The sequence below is a fragment of the Epinephelus lanceolatus genome, chromosome 1, assembly GCF_041903045.1.
Source record: "Epinephelus lanceolatus isolate andai-2023 chromosome 1, ASM4190304v1, whole genome shotgun sequence".
Lineage (NCBI taxonomy): Eukaryota > Metazoa > Chordata > Actinopteri > Perciformes > Serranidae > Epinephelus > Epinephelus lanceolatus.
In genome coordinates this window covers 34,716,400-34,740,289 of record NC_135734.1, presented here as the reverse complement: position 1 = coordinate 34,740,289, position 23,890 = coordinate 34,716,400, and the positions used below count along the sequence as shown (strand labels likewise).

At 42.9% G+C, this 23,890-nt stretch overlaps 1 protein-coding gene across 2 annotated transcripts; it reads left to right on the top strand.

Moving 5' to 3' along the window:
- The first annotated feature begins 355 nt into the window (after positions 1 to 355).
- On the top strand, positions 356 to 22,311 carry inka2 (inka box actin regulator 2). Of its 2 annotated transcripts, none has more exons than XM_033625649.2 (2): positions 356 to 1,029; positions 19,094 to 22,311. In XM_033625649.2, exons 1-2 carry the CDS (start codon positions 958 to 960, stop codon positions 20,333 to 20,335), a joined length of 1,314 nt encoding a protein of 437 aa, XP_033481540.1. In that variant the 5' UTR covers positions 356 to 957; the 3' UTR covers positions 20,336 to 22,311. The 2 variants fall into 2 exon arrangements, with proteins under 2 accessions (XP_033481540.1, XP_033481541.1); XM_033625650.2 differs by lacking the exon at positions 356 to 1,029 and adding an exon at positions 17,819 to 17,901.
- Positions 22,312 to 23,890: the final 1,579 nt, after the last annotated feature.

The window sequence follows — 23,890 nt, the reverse complement described above, 5'->3', positions numbered from 1 at the left end:
CTGAGACTTAACGGTCTGTATTCTGCATATCAGAAATGTCAAATCTATAACATGATGGAGGGAGTGATAAACAACTTCCAGATTGTGCACCTTGTATATGCACCTCTTCCTTCCCTCGCCAATAAAGCACTATATCCAGGTCACGCAACAAAAGCCCGTGGCTCAGGTGTTTCCTCTCTGACCGCAGCGAAGGTGGCCAGGAAACTGTCCCTATGGCTCGTTTCATGACACATATGGTTTCTTTTAGACACATCCTCCGTAAACTTCCTCCTTCAGTCCAACAGTGGCTGCAGGATCTCTTTTACTGATCTGTCAGTGTTGTGGGAGAGAGATATTTACTTTATTTTTTCATGCTCTTTTTTGATCTTGCAGCCTTGATTTAAATATTTCCAGATGTTTTATTCTCTCTTTTCATATCTGTGTGGACTTATTACAAGCTGCAGTGGACTAATCTGCTCTTCCCTAATAAATGACGGATCCCAGTGTGAATGAGATTTAGCCCGTCCTGAGAGGCTCACTCATTGGAGGAAATTGGATGGGCAACGTAAGCGCTCCTCTTTAATGGGAAAACAGCAGAGGGAGAAAAAACGGGCAGAGCAACACACACACAGGAGGGTGACAGTAGCCAAGCAGCAGCCACTGAGACACACACACACGGACTGAGTGTCTTCATGCAGCCACAAGAAGGACCTCATTATCATTTCTTGGAGTAAACACATTTTCGTCATCGGGAGTTGTTGGGTGTTTTTTTTTTTTTTTTTTTAATTACAGGATCCGCGTCATTGCGAGCCGCGCGCGCATTCCTCAGCAGGATTTGCGCATCTCCAATTGCAAATTGTTTGGTGCTCTCCGAGAGAGCGTTGTTTTAATTTTTCCTGCCCGGCAGAAAGCTCTCATAGTCATGCTCCAGAGGCGACTGGCGACGCGTTTCATCTGAAATCCTCGCCTCTCACAAACATGGAACAACAGCTCTCCAAAGCGGAATGCAAAAACATGGATGCGTGTCTGAGGCGACTGAAGCAAGAACTGGTATGTTGTGTTGTGCACTTCCACTCCTGCAATCAGCTCTCATAATGTTCCTCTACTTTATCAATGTGCATATTAAACAAGTGGCATTTTAAATGTGCAAGGTGGCGCGCCAACAACTAAATATTTAAATTTCTTATAATAAAAAATCAAAATATCATCGCTCTGTGTGTCCTGACGGCTCCTCTCATATTCTAGTTTGTTCTTTTCAGTTGGGGGTGCATGTGTGTATTTTTTAAATCGCATTAATCTGTGTAGGCTTAAAGCTTTGAGCACACCAGAGGCATGTGTACATATCCTCCTCCTCTCTGTCCACGCATTTGGGACAGATGTTTTAAGCTTAATGAGCTCAACACAGTTTCTCCTCCTCTCTTAAGGAGGCGGCTTTTAGTCGGAAACAGTTGGAAGATTCACAGTATTTTGATCTGTTGTAGTAAATTGAAATGTGTGTTGCAAGAGACTGGAGCTGGAAAAGAGTAGATTATAAAAAGACTGAAAATTATTCACCAGCTGTTTTGATAGTCAAATAATCGTTTGGTTTTGCTGGTTTTTGCTCCTTAAATGTGATGATTTGATGCTTTTGTCTGTTTAATATCATTGGAAACTGAGTAACTTTGGGTATTTGGAGTGTTGATGGAAAAAAAAAGATGGGAAGACTTGAGCTTTAGGGCATTTTATACAATAATAAATAATCGTTTGATTTATTTTTAAAGCTCGAATGCCTGATTTCCTGGTATTTGCTCTTTTAATGTGACGATTTGCTGCTTGTGTCTGTTTTGGAGTGTTGATGAAAACAAGGCATTTAAAGACTTGAGCTTTAGGGCATTTTATACACAAAACAATTTATTGTTTAATGAAGACATTCATCAACAGATCACCCCATAAAGAAAGTAATCGGTTGCAGTTAGGGCTGGGCAATATGGAGAAAATTAAATTAAAAAAGATAAAGAAAAGCATAGAGCCAAAAACAAAACAAAACAAAAAAAACTCAACCATTGTACCTGGACGTTACTATTAACTTACAATGGAGCCAGTCAGCCATTAAAGAGAGTCTATAGTCAATAAAGGTAATGTTTCTGTGTATATATATATTCAATGAAAGACTGCCAAACCTTTAAAAATGAGTCATATCTGTATTTCAGGACATGGGTGATCTTCTCTAGAGGCATATAAATCATCATTTCTGAGTCCACTTTGATATAGAGAAGAGGGGATCTGACGTCCAGGTTAATGCAATACACTCCCTGGAGACAGCAAGAGCTGTATCGATAGATTTCTTGGAGCTTTGATGTAGTTTAAAATTCGTAACATTTCCTTGGATAAAAAGTCCTGGATCTAATGGATTTGGATCCAACAAATATTTTTGACCAAATTCCTCAATATTGGTATTACATAGGGTTACCTATTGGTGCTTTCACAAAATGTTTACCTACAAAGTGAGTAAAGGCAAATAATAGATCAGTAAGTTACATCACTTTAAGACTTTAGATATTACAATCCAAAATCTAAGATGATATCTAGTCTCATATCATGAATACGATATAATATCAATATACAGCCCAGCTCTAGTTCCAGCCCTGCAACAGACCGATGTAGGGTTTTGCTTTCACAGCAAAGTGAGTGAAATTGGCAGTCAATCTGAGTTTCAGCACATCATTACGCCCTGAATTAATTTTTCAGTCTCCTGTATTTAATATGTTCACGTCTCCTCTTCTCTAACAAACAAATCTGTTTGATGGTGGCAAATCCAGAGCGCTATCTCTTACCCCGTCCTTGAAATGTAAAAACAAAATCTGTAAGCTGCACCCTCACACCCAAATCATTTGGCAGTGACACAGTGTAGACCCATTTTTCAAAGGAGCCTTAACTGGCACAGATTTCATTTGGAATCATCTTCAAAGCAGGCGCAGATTTTTTTTCTTTCTTTCTTTCAATCCAGCCACTGGCCCACAGAAAAGCCTCGCATGGCTGCGTGTTTTGCAACATGATCCGCTCTGTGACTTCTGTGAATTCGCGTCTCCGAATTAGCCACACGTCTGTGAAGTGGCACTTGAGATTTCAGGGGAGTTAGACGTCTGTGCCAGGAGGACATGTAGCGTCATAGCTGCCATATCGCAGTTTGGTAACATAATAGAAAAAAGTGTCGCGCCGTGCCGAGGATCAAACGGGAGAACAGAGAGCAGATGCCGGTTAAAAAGCCGAGGCAGTCTCCCCCTGTAAAGGACCATGTGGGATGCAATCTGTTGTTCAGAGAACGAGGGGTGTCTGTGCCAAGGTTGTCACTTTTCTTTCCACTGTGACGGATTTTCATCCAGAGCCCGCTGAAGAGCGGCAAACGGGCTCCATCTGCAACACAGAGATCACAAACATCTAACAACCGACTTACACCTGCTGCAGAGTCGAGAAGTTCTCCAGTATCACTTCAAAGACTAGTTTACAAAGGGCAGTCCCAGTTGTTTTGCACATTTTAGTCCAATTAAATCACTTCTAATCACAGATAACCATCGTGCTGTGTTCTAGACATTCTTCAGTTTCAGAAAGCCATCTGTATCGTATAAAAATCAGTTAGTAGACTGCTGGAACTCACTTGAGTTATAATCCATCACACTCAGTATCAAGTCTCAGTTCATTTTGTTGGAGATACATCATCATGTTGATGCAGCTTAATTGCAGACTGATTTGACTGCACTACATTAACCATGCAACTTTGACAGTAATTAATGCAGAGTTGATGTTCAGAGTAATAACCGCACAACTCAGGCATGTTTCAAGGAGCCTGTTAATTTGCCATCTCATTTCACTTTATTATTCAGTGTGACGCCATGTTTACGTTTGCTGTTTTCTGTTTATGAGGGGGGTCGTTATTTCGCCCTAATCAGTAGTGAGTGACGTATCCATCCAGTCAGTGCCATCTCCACTCACTGCAGGGAAGCTACAGTAGTGTTCCTGAGGCAGAGTTAGCAGCTTTTCACATCAATCAAAGAAATATGCAGCTTTTAAAAGTTGTGAGAGTTCAAAGACCTGTACAGCTGCGTCAATTTCATCCGAGCTTGTCATCTTCTCATGAACATTTTTCTGTCTCTTTATTTCCTGCTGTTTGCAAGATGATGTCTTAAATTCATCTTTAAACCAGTGAGACATTAATGAGCACATCGCCAAACCTCTTTGAAACGCTTAAATGCCTACTCAGAGATGTGGGCAGCGATTCAAAGATCTGGAACCAGTCTGTTAATTGGTTTTCATACCGTATGGAAATGGTTGGATACTAATGGCTGCCAGGAACAGGTGGTTAAATGCATCCGAAGACCTAAAACTGTGCAGCATGCATTTAAAAATGGTTACCAGCTTTATAAAGCAAAGATTTAAAGTCCTCCTCCAGAGTTTTATGTCACTAAAACTGAGAATTTTTAAAACTCCAGTTCATCTTCTCATTTCACACATTTCGATTGTTGCTTAGAGAATCAGCATGCTTGAAACAACATCAATGATGGACTACTAGCTTGCTAACATTTTGTTCACGCAGCTTGGTCTTATGACTTCTTAGTATTGTTGCACCACTTCACGGACAAACGGAGGTGTCCGCTGCACCCAGTGTTTTTGCTTCACCTCAGCATCCGCGGTTTAAAGTCTGCCAGAAATTCAGCATAGTGTTAGTTCCTGCAGGACACTATAGGCCCCTTTCCACTGAAGAAGTTCCTGGTACTGTTTGGGGGGCAGGAACTACTACAGGAACGTCCTCTCGCTCGGCCCTCTCAACCGCCGTGTCTCCACTGAGAGAGCGGAGTAGGAGGAAGGTTCCTGTAAAGTTACGGGCTCTGGATGTGACGTAATCGTTGTGCAACCATTTTGACCAGGACGACGTAGGGGTGTAGGGACGCCGTTAGCCATTAGCGGTGTCTGTAATAACTCTGGTCACAGTCCGTGAAAAAAATATTTTTTCCAGCGGATGTCTTGGTTACAACATGATTGAGCTAACTGGAGTAGTTTCATGTTGTATCCGACAACGGGAGGCTTTTAAGAGATGACATCCTGATGTTAGCTTTGCTGCTGCTGTTAGCTGTCCCTGTCACCTGATGCTTTCTAGACATCGTGATTTCCCAAAACTGAATAAATACCACACATAAACACAAAACTGCTTTGCTAGCTCAATCATGTTGTAACTAAGATATCCGCTGGAAAATATATTTTTTTTCACGGTCCGTTTATTGAGTTATTACAGACACTGCTTACAGCTAACGGTTAGCCTAGCTAAACTACGATAACCATGTTGTTATTTACAAAACGTCACATCCCGCCTTGAGTATATCCAATCAGCACCAAGTAATCCCCAAGCCCCAGCCAGGAGTTTCTCGGGGCCGTTCTGAGTACCTACTCCGAGGCAGGGACTTGTTTAGCCCCTGTAAAAGTTCCGGAACTCTGTCCTTCGGGGATGGTTCCTGCGGTGGAGACACGCACCAATGGTCCCAGCCCCATAAAAATTACCCCGAAGTTCCTGCGGTGGAAATGGGCCTTATGTCAAGCTCACATCCCAGCTACATCAGCTGATCTCAAACAGTCCAATCAACCGATGGAGCAACTGATTGATGGAAGGGAGTCGGCTGATAGATCACATGATTCCTTTCTATGCAGCTATTGGTGAATCTCATTCAGGGTGCCCTATTTAAACTGCTCCGGCCTGCCTACTGTTGCTGCTTCCTCTGCTAGCCGCTTTGCAACCCGCGTCCACCCCAGCTCCTCCTCTTCATGCTGTTTGACTTATCAGTGTCAATTCTGTTTGGCATTGATGCTGCTCTGTTCTGTTCTCGGGGGGTCTTTGCTGCTGCTCTACCTGCCTTAGGCTTTCCATGTATGCGCATGGAAGGGCAGACAGGTGTGCTCTCTCTGCCTCAGCCTTTCCACTTAGGCAAGTGGAGGGGCAGAGAGGTTCGCTCTCTCCACCTTAGGCTTTCTGTGAAGGCCTAGGAAAGGCAGAGAGGCCCCAGAACAGAGCCATACCGCCAAATATAATACTGCAAATGGAAATAAAATAACTTCGACTAAAGTTGACGTGACTGAAACAGTGGTTTTGGATCAGGCCTGGTTGAACCAGCAGAGGGTGAGACACTTTCTAGAGTGGCATTGTTGTTGATGAGGAGTGGAAGGGAAACTTTCTCATGTCCAGAGCGTCACTCGTATGTTAGTGTGAGCGCCTTCATCCTTAAATTGAATGGGAACCAACAGTGATGAGAAAAAGGTAACGTTAGCTTATAAACATTCCCACCTTTATGACAAGGTAGAGTGCTGAAGACAACTAACACTGGGGGGTGTTGGAGTCATTTTTGCAATTCAGCCTGAACAGAGATAATTTGTAAAATGAAGGTTATGTGAGGTTGTGAGAGGTAAAAAAAAATCTGTTTTCAAAAATATCTGTAGACTTGTAGAGAGGGTCTAAATGAGGAGCTGAAAAAAAATAGTATTGTCCTTTAGATGTTCACCTTGTAGTTTAGTTTGCAGTGTCTACAGCACTGAGCATGGCATTCAAAGCCTGTGTACAAGTCATGTATGTAACAACTGTGACCTCATTGCTCCACAGTAGACACGCTGAAACCCAATGCACCATCAGCTCTAAAAGAAGAAGAGTGTCATACGAAAGTGTGAACACTGTGTCAGGGGTCGGGGGAGTCAGTCTGTGTGGGGTAGTGTCAGGTCACGCTTTAACATCCGACCCTTGACCTGACAAGGTCTGGGGCTATTCCTCCTAACTGCTGACCACATCCAACACACCAGTATCAATAAAACTCAAAGCTGATAGATCAGTTTTCAAGTCAGGAATGTATCGCTGTTTCATCTTTCTACTAACTGAAAACAGAGTTAGTAAACAGGCTGTTAGCTCCCATTTGTTCCTATAAAAAGCACTGCAAGGCTCCATAGAAATCCCGAGGATATAATGGTAACAATGAAATATTTTTAAGCTCATGCATGAGTCATTATTCACACAACAGACAAAGAGTCATGAAAAAAACAACATAAGCCCTTCCTGCCTACTTGGAGTCCAAGATTCAACTGCTGACATGCCTTTGAGTCATCTTGTCTAAATGTTGGGTTCACACCTGCATTTCAGACGCTAAAGCATAAGTCAAACCTCGTGGTGTCATCACTTCTGAAGCTGATTTCATATGCATCATACTCCTTTATCCCTCTCACACCTGAGGCACATTTCAAAACATGACTGTCAGCTTGGAATTCAGATCCAAAGCCAGCGAGCATGAGGTCATGAAATCTGAGAAAAATAGCGCAGTGTGTTCTGGAAAGCTCGTGTGCCTCATGGCCGCTTGTTCTTTGTTACCTTTTGGGTGTGGGATCAGAAAACTGCTCGCAACACAAAGACGTGTAGTGGTTTGACTTTAAGTTCATTTGTTTGGAGCCTCCCTCCTGGCTCCTGTTCTCCAACCTGCCCTTCCTTCCCCTCTGCTATAATTGGCCCGGCTCTTGGTGGCAGCTGTAGGGTTTTGCATGGGTGATCATTGTGTTTGAAATAGAACCTTTATTTACAAAGCCAGTTTATCATTATGAGACCGAGCGCACGTAACCCGCGCTATCACGGTTCACAGAATGGAAATCACCACTAACGACGTTTAGGATTTACTGTATCAAGAGACAGTCGAGTGGTTAATTATGCTGCTGCTGTAACCACATGTGATCCCGCTGGTCTGAGATCGAGTTGTGTCTTTCCTCTGCTCTGTTTGTTTTCATTTGAAGAAAAATATGTGGATTATTTCTCATGGGTGTTGCTCTCACTGAGGTCTAGGTCAATATTGTGCTCTCTCTCATGTTATTGTGTCTTTGGGGCCTTGAAATGACATTTTGTCTGCATTATTGCTTTATCTGGTGCCAAAGAAATTGGATTTTTGGAATTGTTCTGCTACTAAAATGGAAGATATGTTGTACAATGCATTAAAGCAGAAATAATTGATTTTTCTGGCCACTCGGGGAAACAAGCTGTAAACAGAGCATTGAAAGATTAGCACCATATATAGTTGAAATGTTGAAAAATAAACTTGTTATCCTGCAGAAGTCTATTTACACACCCAGCAGACGGAGAAGAACATTAGCATTTATCTGAAGTTGTGTTTCTGGACACCTGACAAATATAAGTCCAGTGTTCACTCTCCTTTTAGCTCTGCTTTGATCTCCAGCAGCTCCTAGGGAAAATATTGCTTTTCCTACTGGACAAAAAAAATAGTAATGCATGATATGCAAAACAAAAATCATATTATGTTAAGTTTTATAGATGATGATTTCATGATTTCAGTGGAAATGGTAAATATTATTATTGCTTTTCATTTTCACTAAGAAAATATAAAAATGACGATGTGAATTTTGTTGGGGTCTGTACCGAACAAGCTTGTTCCCTTACATCTGGAATATGATTTGTGGCTGGGGCATCTCTGCAGCGCCACAATGCTTCATTTATAATGGTACGTTGTGACACGTTTTTCCTCAAACAACTGCAGCTCCTGCGATTTGGATATTACCCTGGGCCATATTGCAATTTCGATAATGTTCGATTAATTGTGCAGCCCTACAAAAAACCCTCTGACACCCACTAACATCAGGCTTTTGTCTTAAGTGGGAAAGGTTACAATCAGCGTTTATCAGCTCCACCTCCGACTGGATCCAGTTGGCAGAGATGGAAATATGACACCCAGGTTAACGCACAAATTTTAGCCCCCTTTCCACTGCAATGTAATGACGCTCACTTCATATTCTGTCCGTCTTTGTCCAAGCAGCGCTAGGACATTGTTCCAAATTAGTCGGCTTGAAAAAGGGACTGAATAAGTAACAGATACAATAAAGTACTAACCATTGTAATATTTTCCCTGGCCTCCATGCTGCTTTTTACTGTTTACTAACCTGTTTTCTGGCATGTTCAGGATGTTGAACATGACACACCAGGAAAAAACAGAAAGGCATTCTCATACACTGACAATGGGAAAGAAGTCTATCACCTATGTTTTGCTGGTTTTCCCGCTTTTTTAAACCGTATATACGCACAAAGTTTAGTGGAAAAAGGGTATATTCATAGACTGTATAAAATAATGAACACAGCTACAGTGACATCACCCATTGGTTTGTGAACTGTCATTTTGAAGCCTCAATGCATGATATGCAAAACAAAAATCATATTGTGTTAATTTCACTGAAATTATGTGTAACTTTAACCCTTAGTAAACTATAAACCATTTTTATACCAGGCTGTAAACATGTTTTATTCTGCTGTGAAGTTTTATGTTCAAAAAGTGGGGTCTATGAGGATCGACTCTGTTTTGGAGCCAGCCCCTAGTGGCCAGTCAAGGAACAGCAGTTTTTTGCACTTCCGCGTCGGCTTCATTTATCAGTCTCGGAGGTTGTCGCCTGAGTATATCTGTCTCTTTAGCTGCTAAATGCTTCACTGCATTCACCAGCTAGTTACCAACTACAACTGCTGTTTGGTGCTGAGCAGGTCATGTACAGTGGGTTAATCAGAACTTTTTTTTTTTCTTCTAAAATCAGACACCTGCCACTGCTGGAAACAATCTATAACATCGATGTTGCAGGCTGTAAAATCAAAACAATGACCTGAAAGACACTAAAATGCTCTGTAGAGCTGAGGAAAGGGAAGCTGCAGATTTGGTTGATAATTCCGTGTGTTCATCACAAGCAGTCATTTAATCCACTGTTAATGTAAAACTATTAATGAATGCAGCTTTAAAGTATTTAAAGAGGCCCATTTAGTCCCTGTATTATATATAACTCAGCACCTGCATACAGTACAAACTTCACATTCCAAAACGCTCTGTATCCCACCCTCAACAACTGAGCACATTATGATGGCATGTGCAGTATATACATGTCACAGTACTATGGGTTTGATAATGTAATGAATTAACGGAGGACCATTCACTCCCAATAAATCACTGAACTCAATGAGCTTTTAAATGCTGCACAGAAATCAGAGCACCCGCCATGAAAGCTTTTGATGTTAGACTAAGAGGGGGCAGGATCTGGAGTCTCTGCAACATTAACGTCACACTTGATGTTACAACTGTGGGCTGGAGAATTGGCCGTGCACTTTCGCTGCCCACACACAAGGTGCTGACGTCAACTGCGGCGCTTATCAAGCATCGGTCTAACGATCCTCACGTCCACTGAAGACTTTCAGCCGGGAAGACAACAGATTGGCTCCCAGATTTTTCTCCAAAGATAATCTGCCAAAGATGATGATACGGATCCTAATCATCCTGTGTCCCCCACGGCAGCATCATTTTTGTGATGGAGTAAATTAGCTCGAGCAGGAAACAAGCTATTAAACCACCTCCCGTCTCTGAAAGGGCCGTCGGGGAGTCTTTTGCTGGGCAGCAGGTCATTTGGTTTAAATGAGTCTGTCTTAAAAAGGGACAGTTCACCAGATTCTCCATTCCCACTCACCTCTTGCTGATTGTTTGGGTATTACTTCCCAAGCTTTGGAGATGTCTGTCTCTGATATTTCTGCTGCTACCTTAATACAACAGGAGGTGAATGCAATTTTAAAAATGCATGAGCATCATCGCTTTCCAGAAACATTGTCCCCATTGCTCTGATTAACAGACTGTCAGGAGTTTTCACAGGAGCTGCTTTTCAAGTAGTAATTGCAACAAAGTGATCACAGTGAGGTCTATCAATTATCCAACAAGTCCTCCAAAATTAAAAACAACGTACGCTGTGTCTTGCCTTTAAAACTGACCTATATAAGCATTCTTTAAATGTATGCCCCTTTCAGCAGGATGGCATATTGTTAGCCAGTGCCTCTGTTTGTGTCAAAAATGACTCGCACTGCTTTTTTGACCTGAAAGGTTCGGTTAGATTGATCCATTTATAATGAAGCAACACGCTCAGTCACAGAATGTTTAGAAGGAGTTGAAGGTGTGTGCATAAAAAATACATGGATCATGGTTTATGGCTTACGTAAGGGACATATTTTGGTTCAGGATAAAAAAGAAAATGTCCTCAATATGGAAATAGCTGCATCCTGTGTCCTGGTCTGACACTTAGTTGTCATTCAGTAATGCTGTGTTCACACGACGAGAGAGAAAGCAATGAGCTACAAGTCATTTCTAATGAAGGTTGCTGACATGAACTGACGCCCAACGCGTGTCACTGCAGACGGGTGTGACACACTACAAATAAACTTTTTCAGCACTCCAATGATGCAATAAAGTTAACCAATCACATGTTTTTGTTGCTAGCTGTGGTGCTGTGGTATTTAGCTAAGTTAGCCGACGTGCTCACTTTTTTCTCGGATGCAATGCCGCAGCAAAATGTGATGCTAAAATTGGGCTCAGACATTGACCAAAAGCAGAAATATTTCTTGACCAGAGGTTTTGTTGTAAGTACCAGGCACACACACAAGCCCAAGACGATACAACTGCGTCAAGGAGTGCTCGAGCAACACTTCAACAATGACTCAGCGACAGTGTAACTGGCCACGTTGGAGCTTTGTCTCTCGCAGTGTGAACAGGGCATTATGTACACAACCACAAGAGCAGCTTTGTAAGTTCAACATTGTATCCAGGCATTTGCACAGACAACAGGTGCTGTTATTTTTCTTGGGAGGGCGGTCAGGACAACCAGGACACAGTTTCTGAAAGGAGATGTCTCTGTTGAATGTTTTAGCACAACGAGCATCACCAAAGAAATTCTGTTTATCTCAGCTGTACTGGAGTGGAGGCAGAAATCTGAGAGATGAATCTCAAAATCTGAGCAAATAAAATTAAAAAATATCTGCTTGACTTTTTTTGTAGTTTAGGTGAACCAGCACTTCGAACTCTTGCCTTATATGAGCACTCATTAGTGCGAAATTTAGGAATAAACTAACACTTTAAATAAAACACATACATAAAATAATGCCTTAAAACATGAATACCTCCACTTAAGGGACAGTTTCGATTTTTTGAAGTGGGGTTGTATGAGGTAGTTAGCCGTAGTCAGTGTATTACATACAGTAGATGTCAGCCAGCACGCCTCCAGTTTGGAGAAGCAGACTGGAGTACTGACATGGAAGCTAAGCAATGTATGTGTATATGTATGTATATGTCTGCTGTGGACGTGCCTTCTAAAAAATCCATTGGTTGAAGTGGACACTATAGACTATTTTCACTGCTTTATCTTACAGTCAGACAGCGATTTCCAACAGGTAAATGTAGCAGTTATATCGTCCTTTTCAAAGCCAGACTTCATTGAGAAAAACAGTAATTTAACGTTGCTGAACACAGGAGCTGCTGGCCTACCTTTGTCTCGATCAGTTGGTTTGTTTGTGTAATTGTGTAACTTTGGCATTAAAAACAGCTGGTTAGGATCCACCAAAGTCACAAAATAACACTTACAAATCAACTGATTGATGCAGTGGTAGACCAGCAGCTCTTGTGCTCAGCAAGCTAAAATTTCTGTTTTTGTCTATGGAGTCTGGTGACTCTGAAGAGAGCATAGACGGGGAACTAGAGCTGGCTCGACGGCTTTCCTGTCAAGGGCTGTCTGAGTCAAGATAAAGCGGCAAAAACAATAGCTAAATATAGCGTACACTTGAACTGATATTGATTTTCTTTTAGGTGGCTAAAATGTGTTTTGTTGCTGCTCTTGTCTACAGCAGTACATTGCTGAGCTCCTGTGCTGGTGCTCCTGCCTGTGCCTCCAAACATGCTGACTGACATCTGCTGTGTGTAATACACCGACTATGTATGAGTACCTCATACAACCCCACTTCAAAAGATCCAAACTATCCCTTTAACGACCAATTTGTCATGACATCATACACGAGTGCCCCACACCCTTTTGTTGAACATTATTCACACTTCTTCCTCTCCTGAACATGACCAAACAGAGTCACCATGTAACCCATTTTGTCAAAGAGGCATTCATTGCCACAGTAATTTATTTCTTTCAGTGAATTCTCCACAGCTTTTATTGCCCTCTTAATCGTGACCTCAGGGCAGCGGTTTGTGGCGTGTCCAGCAGCACCATCACAGAGACTCTCTCTGTATCCCGCGGACAGAGACCCCCATTCCTGTCCTTGACCCACACAGCCCACCATTCATTTTTAATTAGGGGTGGAGGTGGAGGGAGGGTGGAGTACACTAGCTGCTGCCGCTGGCCAGCTCCTTCTAAACAGGAAGACCTTTTGGGCCTGATAACCTTGGCCTCGCTGTTTCTTCCCCCCTCCAGCCAATAACAAATAAACAACAACACTGAATGGCCTGTATTTTACAGCCGGAATAGAGCGCCGGTTTGTTTTTGAGTTTGTGTTTTTATTTCTCACCCAACAATCCAGTTAATGTATATCAGTGAACGCAGCATGCAAGCACACACTTATAAAGAGACACTGACTCCATTCAAGCGAGGCGTGTGTGGACATGTGTAAGCTCAGTGTGTTTGCACAGTGGTTTATTTTTTCCTTCCATAACTGAAGGAGGTAATATTGAGGCAGAGAGCTCGATCTCAACAGACGGCAGAGGAGGAGCATTGATTTATTTATACTTTGTGGTATTTAATACAGTCACATGCATATTGAATGGTTTCTGGATGCATCTCCTGAGTAGACAGACCCTGACGTGGGAATATGAAATAAAGAAACCCCAATCAACTGATTTTTTTTTTAATTACAATGGCCAGAACTTTTAATAAGCCTCCATTCAACATTAATTCAAGACTGCCAGCCATTGTTCTTAAACTTTGAAGCATTCAGCCTTTAATTGGCAATTATGTATGGTTGGCTGGCGTCACCGCAGCCAAAGAAGAAGAAGTAGTGGGGGGTGAAGGGGGAGAATCTGGACAGCTCCTGTTTGTCTCTTCCATTTATTCAGCACGTTTTCACTCGGCTTGCTTCTTTTTTAAAATGATCTTTTTATAGAAATACACGCTTGATGGATTAAATGGCCGAGGCAGTTTGGAGGCTTGAGTTCAAAAAGAAGATTTAACTAAAGTTAACAAGACTGGGTTAATGATGCCAGCGTTTCTGGACAGTACAGAAATTCCCCGCAGCCCCAATTTCATCCCAGTTTTCTTATTAAATTAGATTAGACAGACATTTTTCTCCTCGTCTCTATTTTTCAGGGGAAAGTCCCGAAGGTGGTTCGAGGTCCTGTCAGGTCTGCGTCCTCTGTCTTTGTCCTAATGAGGCCCTGAGCTGATTCACACATTGTAAAAGTGACACATCCCAGGTTGAACATCTGTGTTTGAAGTAGAAACTGCCGCAGGACGTTATTTTAAAAGTCGCTTTTAGCATCGTGAGCAGACAGCAGAATGAAGGTTGAAAAGGCTGACATATTTGGGCCACAAAGTTCAGCCTTGAAATGGCAGCGCCTGGAGTTAGCTGGCATGGTAAAGGTGGAATAATGGGGTTTGGTTTACTACTGTTGTTCTGTTTGTTCCGCAGGGCACAGTATGAATTATTAATGTAGCCTTAGAATAGAAATGGCAGCAAACAACTCAGTGTGTTGTAAATAACCAGGGAAAACGCCTGCGTCTTGGGGACAAGGGGAAAGTTGCATGTGAGTGTTAAATTAGGGTGTTTTTGGTTAGTGTGTGCAAATAGGTGCGGCCCTTACAGCCTGCATGAGAACGGTGTGCTTAGCAGATAATATTTCAAAAACAGATTTTCATACATTTAAGTGGTCCAGATTTCAGCAGCAGCTCAGAATGCAGTAATCCCTCAGCTGATCCCTGCATAAACTTCGCCGCAGCCACATGTCTGCCTCCGAAGATGTAACGACAATGCATAACTCCGCACGTCATCTTGTCTTCAGACTTGTTGACCTTTGATGTGGAGGAAAGTAAACCGTAATTATGCGCTCTCTCCCAGCCTCTCCCAGGACACAGACAATTACGGCTAATGAAGTCAGCCATATGTGGAAGACGAGAGGACAAGAGACAACCTGATTGTGCTAATTACATGTACCTTCGCTGCCTAATTTAGCGAGCCAACGGGAAGCTCAGAGGCTTTTGTTCCCAGCATGTGCATTGATAGGCTTATTATCTGATCTTACAGGCTGTTCAGGCCCCCGTGCACCTACTCAGCCATATGTTAGTGATGAGCAGAGTGTTTTAACCCAGAGGTTTAATGCTAATGGTGCATGGTATTGGATAAGTGTCAAGGCACAGACAGCGCTGGATCGATGCACAGAAAACAAATCAACAACTGTTCTGATGATCAATTTAGTAATTTATCCAGAAGGAAAGCAAAACATTCTCTGGCACCAGCCTCTCAACTTCAATTATTCTCTGCTTTTTCTCTAATAAATAGAATATCTTTGGTTTTAGACTGCTTGTCAGACAAAAAAGCAACTTGTAGACATTGTAGATCACCTTGGATTCAGAGGACCTATGATGGGGAATGCAATTTTCCCTTATAGATGAAATGATTAATCAAATGATTTATATAATGAATCATTAGTTGTGGCCCTAGTATACAATAAGGTGTCACTGTTCTAAAGTGTTTTGTCAAGAAGGTCAAATGTCATTAATTCATTTAAGAACAAGATTTAGGGGCTTTCACATCATCATCACTTGCTCTCTAAATCCAGTTGTTTGGTAAGCATGAGCATTGTGTACTGTGTCCGGGCATGGGTCGCACTAGAAAAGGTGGTCTCGAGTACGGTTCATGTGTACTCTAGCACGATACACATCAGATGTGCTGTAAACCAACTATAACGCAACTACCAAGAGTTTTTAACCAGTTATTAAACAGTCTCAATTTAATAGTGATGTCTCTATATCAGACGGCAGCACTGTCCGATTCGGAGACAGACCCACATCTGGCTTGACCTGCAGTTGAAGCTCCTGGGCGTGGCCTGCTCAGCATCTTGGCTTTTCTGGGAGCTAACGTGCAGCAGAGACATTAGAGTATGTAGACATTGGACACTACGCCAACATAAATAAATAGCACATAATGGGTTACCATGAGCAACTGCAGATGGATCCAACTAGTTTAAAAGCTCAGGTATGGAAGCATTTTGCTCATAAGGTTGAAGGTAAAAGGGAATTGGACAAGAGCCAGATTGTATTCAAGTAAATTCATCTGTTAATTTGATTATCACTACAATCATATTTGTGGACAGTATGAATTAGGGCTGCCTGATATGGAGAAAATCAAATCTCACAATATTTTTTACCAAATACCTCGATATATCAATATTGCAAAAACACTGTAGGGTTGACTATTGGTGCTTTCATAAAATATATTCATAACAATCAAAAAGCAATACAGTGATCAGTAATGTGAATATAATGACTATGGTTTAAGACAAACAATAGAACAGTCTGGTAAATTCAGAAAATTACATCACCTTACTGTAATGCTGCCTTTGAAACCAGGAAAAGACAACACTTTCGATACTCTGATATCTAAAATCTAAGACAATATCTCGTCTCATTTCACAATAGATGAAACATTGATTTGTTGCCCAGCCCTTATTCAAATCAATCATACCTGTCACGTAAACAGAATACTCTGTTTGGATTCCGAATTAGGCCTTTTTACGAATGATGCATTTTCCGATTTAGACATGTGGAATACGCCGGCATCATTCAGGTTTTAGGAGCATTCTTGAGTTTGCGACACACACCATCTTGGCTGTTTAAGGTCAGCTCTTTGCGTTGCCATGGATAGGCTGTACACAAACCACCTCATTAACAGTTTGCAAGGCTAGGATAGCGATGCATCCCCCAAAGAAAAACCCATTTTACTGGTCAGGAGGAGAAACACACCTACCTTTTAAACATTATAAAAGACTCTGATATTAACAGGTTTTTCAATATGCTCAAATATCTCAATGCTGACTTTGTTAAGAAGGTGGCTGAAGGAATGAAATAGTGAGGCTGTGTTCACACGGTTCAACAAGTCTGCAACCAGTGGAAAACTGAAAAAACTATTTGATGCAAAGTAGCAGAACGACACAAGCAGCTCCAGCTGTTCCACTTTTCCTTTGCTTTAACGACATTAATGACATGTTAGGGCACGTAAATGGGAGTATGCACGGCTGCATGTAAACAGGAATATTAGTGGAATATTCATTTTCATTAGCCATGTAAACAGCTTATTAGGAATATTGTCTTTTTCATACTAAGGGAAAAAACTGGACTATTTTGTGGATGTAAATGTAGTCAATGAGGCTAATGTATTGAAGTTTGGGGATTTTTGTTCATTTACTTATGGCTACAATTTAATTTTTTAATCCAAATGTTCAATAACAATTTTTGTTATTGAACATTTGTCAGTTTCCCATGAAACCTTTACATTCAGCAACAGTCCCGTCTCTCACGGTGCTTATAGGTTGCATTGTTTACGATGCTGTACTGTCAGTTGTACTACGCGGCTTCTTTTCCCACCCAGGGGATCAACACAATCACTGCTCCCTCCAGATTAAGTATCACAGCCTGGTGATGTTACACCTACAACCAACAGCCCCCCCTTATGTGTTCTTATGGAGTCATCCATAATTAAATCCATCAACAGTTTCTCTTCGACATCTAAACATATGGCGAGGGATCTGTCCCATCCCTCCGCCCCTCCTTCCATCCCTGCTCACCCGGCTGACTCTCACCATCCCTCTCACTCGCCTCTCGCTCCTCTCATTGTCAGTCCGTTTCCGCCTGAGTGACCCCACCTCCCCCCTCCCCACCAGCACCATTTGGGGATTATAGTCTAGACGAGCAGCGTTGATTGGCTGTCACGCCCAGCGGTGTCCCCTGATTGGAGAGAGATACATATAGGGGCCGTCAGACAGATCTGTTTGAAAGGTGAGAGACAGTGACAGAGGTGCAGACTAACAACGGGGACACAGACAGGGATATGTGTACCTCCTGGTTTGTGACACTTTGTAGAAGGTAAGGTTTCGATTTCTTAGATTTGGAATATTTGTTTTATAGAATCAGAAGTTATTTAATTTCAGATATTTCATCTTAAACAGTGGCTGTTTGTTGTCATGCTAGAGACCCTTTTATGTTCAATAACGGCATTTATCTTCAGTTGACAGTTACGTGTGTTGTTTTAGTTTAACTGGCAGATCCTGACAAGCAGCTTGTTGATGAGCGTTGTCTGCTGTAGGTGCTCTTCAGAAGTTTCTAACCAACATTTTCCCAAGGACGCCGGCACGTTTTTCAAAATTCCTGGCATGCTTCCTCTCGTCTTCCCACAGATCTTTAAAGTGGGAGGGTTCCCGGCAGGTTTAGTCTTCAATCGCTTTGCTACATTTGCCAATGTGAGCGTGCTCTTAGATGAAGATAAACCTGTTGTTACATCAAGAGAATGATCTGAAGGTCTGGGTCAAATGATTCAAGCTACAAGTTAAGACACAGGTCAGGATGCTGCCTCTGGGCTTTCTGTCTGCCTTCAGGAAGGAGAAGACGGTTAGTCCTGATCACATGACGAAGGCTCTTAAACAGATGAGAGCAGAGAGAGAAAAGGAGGAGGAGGAGGAGGAGGAGGATAAAAGCTGAGTGTATGATTACTGCTGCACACAGGGAAGTAAGAGTGAAGACAAAGAGCTCGAAGGAGGGAGCAGCAGATATGGATTAAAGTAAATGGATGGAAAACGGGGATAGAGAGAGTAAAAGAGAACTGAGAAAAAAAAATAGAAAGCTCTGTTTTACAGCTGTCGTGGGTTGGATCCCGTCTCGTACGCAGGCCATATGGGACCCTGGCCTGTCATCCAAAACTAGGTCACATGACCCATAATTAAACAAGGTGCACAGCCTGAAAAACACAAGAGAAGAGTGTAACTGACACAGAGACTAAAAGCAGGGCTGTGATTTTTACTCATGAATACATGAATTTAATGGCTTTGATACAGCCAGTTGATGGTGTGTAATTGGATTTGTGCTGGTGCTGAGATAAATGATGATCAAGAGGGCGTGCAGTGAGGACATCAGTCTTTGATGGATGAGACGGGTCCAGCAGGAGGCCGAGGAGTCAACTGATTGGATTTATGACCTCTACAAGGTCTTTAGCTGTTAAACCAAAGTGGACATTTTAGATTTTTGTCTCTCATCATGTCTTTATCTCTCTGTCTCCCTGCAGCTGTGTATGAAAGAAGCCGGAGATGGCCTCCACGCTCAGATGAATTCAATGATGGGAGCCCTCCAGGAACTCAAGCTCCTTCAGGTCCAGACAGCACTAGAGAACCTCGACATTTCGGGTCGTCCCATTAACCGAGGACTCCCACATCCAGCTCCTCCTGAAGCTACAGCGGCTTCCACTTCAGGCAAGGATTGCAGCTTTAGCCAAACCATGCCTGAGGAGCCTAGACCGAGTCCGATGCCAAGTCCCAGGCCGTCGCTGGAGAGCAGAAACACCTTCAGCCGAGACGACAGGAGCCTGTCTCGAAACAGAAGCAGCCTGGGAACCTCGTCTTCATCGGCATCCAGCCTTGAGAGCGAAAGCGAGGGAAGTGAAAGAAGCGGAAGAAGCATGAGAAGTGAGAATGACCTTGAGTCCATACCCAAGAGGTGGTCAGGATACTCTGCCCCTCAGGTGGATTTCTACGGACCAATGGTGGGAAACCCTCCACCTGAGCCCTACCCTCAGCCACAGGCTCCCCGCCGCGCTCAGCCGGTGGACCTGCCCGGGATCCTGTACAGCCTCTCCAAAGAGGGCCCTTCACTGGACAGCGACTACTCCCAGGACAGCACAGACGACGCCAGTGACTGGACTTCTTCGCTCATGAGCCGCAGTCGCAACCGCCAGCCCTTAGTGCTGGGAGACAACGTCTTCGCCGACCTCGTGGGCAACTGGCTGGACCTGCCCGAGGTGGAGAGGGAAGAGGGGGAGGAAGAGGAAAGGAGAAAGAGCAGAGAGGAGAGGATAGCGGACGGAGGAGCAGACAGACCAGACACCCCAGCTCACCCTCTTCGCCTCAGCCGCTCGCAGGAGATCTGCAGGAAGTTCTCGTTAACCACGAACATCTTCAAGAAGTTCCTGCGCAGCGTCCGGCCAGACAGGGACAAGCTGCTGAAGGAGAGGCCCGGCTGGATGGCTCCTGAGCTGCAAGAGGGCGACCTTTTCAAAAGGCCAAAGAAAGTGGCTCCTAAAAGTTCAAAAGGCAGCTTCTACCTGCCATTCTGGGCAAACGGACAGCAGGGCAAAGGCAGGCCGTGTCCTCATCTAACTGACGCAGAGGGGAACCACCAACACCACCGACACCACTTCCCCCAGGTCCACCAGCAGCCATTTGCTGGAATTTATTTAGACAGGAGACAGCCTGAGACTGGTCTGGAGAAAATGCAGCCCTTGTTTGACTACAACACAGCTGTGTGGGTCTGACAGCGAGTCTCACGCCAACAGACTGCTGGTGATGCCAAACTGAGTGAGTGACAGGTGCTGGGGGGATTTCAGACTGTGTGATTGAACGTGGATACAGTTATCTTCCAAAAACGAACCCATGAACTTCACACCCACAACGAGATTATCAGGGCAACAGTTTGTCTGACAATCCTAAAAACCTAAACCTTGTTTGCTGTGTGTGTGTGGCTGTGTGAGTGTGTGCTGGAGATGGAGTTAGAGAGATTTTTTTGAGGACTTATGCTGCAAGTTTTATATTATTCAAATGTCTTCTTATGCCTGTGTGCATGTATGACTGAGTCTCTGGATGTCTTAAAAGACGGTACATTGAAACGGACTTTCTCTTTCTCAGAATGTCACCACCATTACAGATCTTTATCAAATAGTCCACTGACACTATAGGACTCTCACTTCTTTGCATCTATGAATGGAAACACCAACTGTTGGATTGCATGGTTACCGTTTTTACAAGCGATAGTACAAACAGCTGTTACTGAACGCACTGCCACTGAACATAAACTCACTTTTGTTTCCAGCAGGCCTCCACTGAGCGCCTTGGAAACTCAGGTTTAACCGAACCCGTCCGTCTCATTCACTTTGCTCAGGGAATGAATGATACACAGGAGTAAACTATGAGACACTGCTGCATTTAAATGGGTTTCAAACACAGTTTAGAGATGTCTTGCCTCATCTCGTCTTGCCTAGAAAAAGACATAACAGCAATACAGTGCGTGACTAGTTCAAAGACTGCACATTGAACTCTGTCCCTCGTAATCAGCGATGTCGTGCTTGTCAGAAATGCCCGTTTTCCCTCTCTGCCGTGTAGACATGGCACATGTTGAGTCAACTGTCAGTCCACAGAGAGAGGAGGGGGTAGAGATGGCACAGCCAACCACGAGTGCTGACTGACTGACTGCCATCTGGTACCCGGTTGTTATGTAAAGATCATTCGCCACAGCCTCGAAGAAGATGCAAAACGGGCTCGTTTAATCCCAAAGCTTTGGGGATGAACTGAATTATGATGATGGTGTTACATACTGTATATACGCAGGTGAACGCATCACAGGGCTGTAACAGCGATGAGACGGTTGAGAGAGTGGAGGTAGAGACCCGTAATCTAGGATCAGGATCAATGTACAGAGCATTGTACATATTTGCCATCAACCAAACAGCAGCAATAATTTACTGTAATATCCCATCGCATGGTTTTCATTATTCTGCACAGGTAAATATGTCACCGTATAATTACAGTGAGCATCATCACACGTGTATTTAAACCACAGACTGATGAGTTAATCTTACAGTATCTATTCTCTTGTATCATAATAAACAAGTTCAGTGTTTTTCTCATTTCAACCAGCGTCACAACAGTTAAAAACAAACTGCAGCTTCCTTCGCAAACTCACACAAATATCAGGATTCCCTCAGGATTATAGATGACACTGCCCGCTCTGACGCAAATACTTTGTCTTTATAGAGGACCACTGTTATGCAAGGACAATCTGATACTCTAACTTATTATTATAACAGAAAAAAAGCAGTTAATTTCACTCAGTTTTAAACAGGATCCCAGACCAATCAACTTAGCCAGCAGGGATTAGGCCTGAGGTCTTTTGAGTGTCTTGGCCAGTCGATCCATATGGTGTCGTCTTAGTATTCAGGTCAATACATACTGTACATTCAGAGGATCCAACACACACACACACACACATACAGGGCAGATTCTGCTGAGAAGGTTGTGCTGCAAGGCACAGTCTGAGATGTCATATCATACAGTATGTGTATGTAAATGTAACATTTATTTCTTCCTATTTACGAGTTGTCTACGTGTCATTTTTCAGCACTGTCGTTGATATTTTTCATCGGGGTTCTGCGAACCTTCAGTAGTGATTTTGTGTCATGTGCACTGTAAAACTGTCACTGACTCTTTGTAAATTAAATCTGTTTTCAGAAAGAAATGTCACTCTGTGTCTTGACTGTAGTTGTGTGGATCAAATGATGAATCTTTTACTGCTGCTGCTGTGAGATGTATTAGTGCAGAGCTGAAACCTTTCAGCAAGCATTAGACAAACGGCACCCTGATAAATAATGTTGGTCAAAGAGTCGAAATCAGTATCATCAATCATTATTTTTATTTTTCAATTTCAAGGCATATCATGGTATAGAAAAACAATCACATATATAACAGTTGCATTCTTGGCTTTGAAATAGTAGCTAACAAAACAATACAACATCAAACCTTAAAGGGTAACTTTAGTCATTTTCAACATGGTCATGTATTTGTGTCTGAGTGACAAATGGGAACAACAATTATTGATATTTACCAGTACTGAACAACAGAGCTGCAGCCAGCATAAGTGAAACAGGCAGCAATGTAACGACTTGGGGCAATTATGCTTGGGTCAATTAACGTCCACTAAATGTTTGCTACTGTTAGGCTCAGATTGTTATTATAGGTGTCTGACAACATTATGTAAAAGATCCTTTCAGAGGTTGACCTTTATGTTAGAGTAAGATCCTTTTTGTTTAACCTGAAACAGCCCTAAAACAGTATCGCCAAACTCTCCAGACTCTCATCATAGCATACACTTCATTAAGGGTGCTTTCACACCTGCTCTGTTTGGTTCGGTTCATTCCATCTCAAGTTTGTTTGCCCCCTAAGTGCAGTTCAGTTGGGCAGGTGTGAACACAGCAATCACATTCGGGTGCACACCTTCTTGAAGAGGTGGTCTCAGTCCAGTTACAGAGGAATTCTGGTGTGGTTCGTTTGTGGTGAGAACATGTCCCGACCTTGATCCGAACCAACTGCAGTCACATGACACATTGTTTGGGTTAAACATGAGCATGTTACAGTCCTGGAGGATTATTAATGTGCGCCTCCTCCTGTACTGCCTTAATATGCGCATTCAGCACATCCAATGCATCAAAACATTGTTTTCTAGTTGGAACCGCGCTTCATTTTCAAACTGTATGGTTTGACTAAAATGAACACTCAGTACGTTTACATGCACAGTTTAATTCCACTTTTAATCGGAATGAAAGGCCATTCCGATTAAAAGTGGTCATGTAAACAGTCATTCCGATTGAAAATTAAATCTGATTAAAGGGGGTGGTTTATTCCGTTCGTTATTCCGAATGAAAGAATTTTGTGTGCATGTATACACTCATTCCTCTTTAAGTTCATTCCGGTCTTTCTGCGCATGCTCGTTTCCTTGCCCTTCTGGCGCGATGACGTATATAGCGCACATAGCAACGGGCTGCATAGCAACAGGCTGAGTTAGAGCAGTCGGACTTGTTGCACTCACCGGTTTCCATTCGCCACAGCACGGTCTTCTATCTCCCTTCTTCGACCTTCTACCTCCCTTCTCCTCCTCAACAGATGAAGCATTAGCAGAACAAGGTTGTTGTCGTACTGCTGCTTCAAGAATATAAGCGAAACAAGCCCGAAAAAGGCACTAAGAACGTCGTCGTCAAGCATCTTGTTATCCGGAGCGAGGACTACAGTGTTTTCTTCCGGTAAACGTAAACACGTAACAT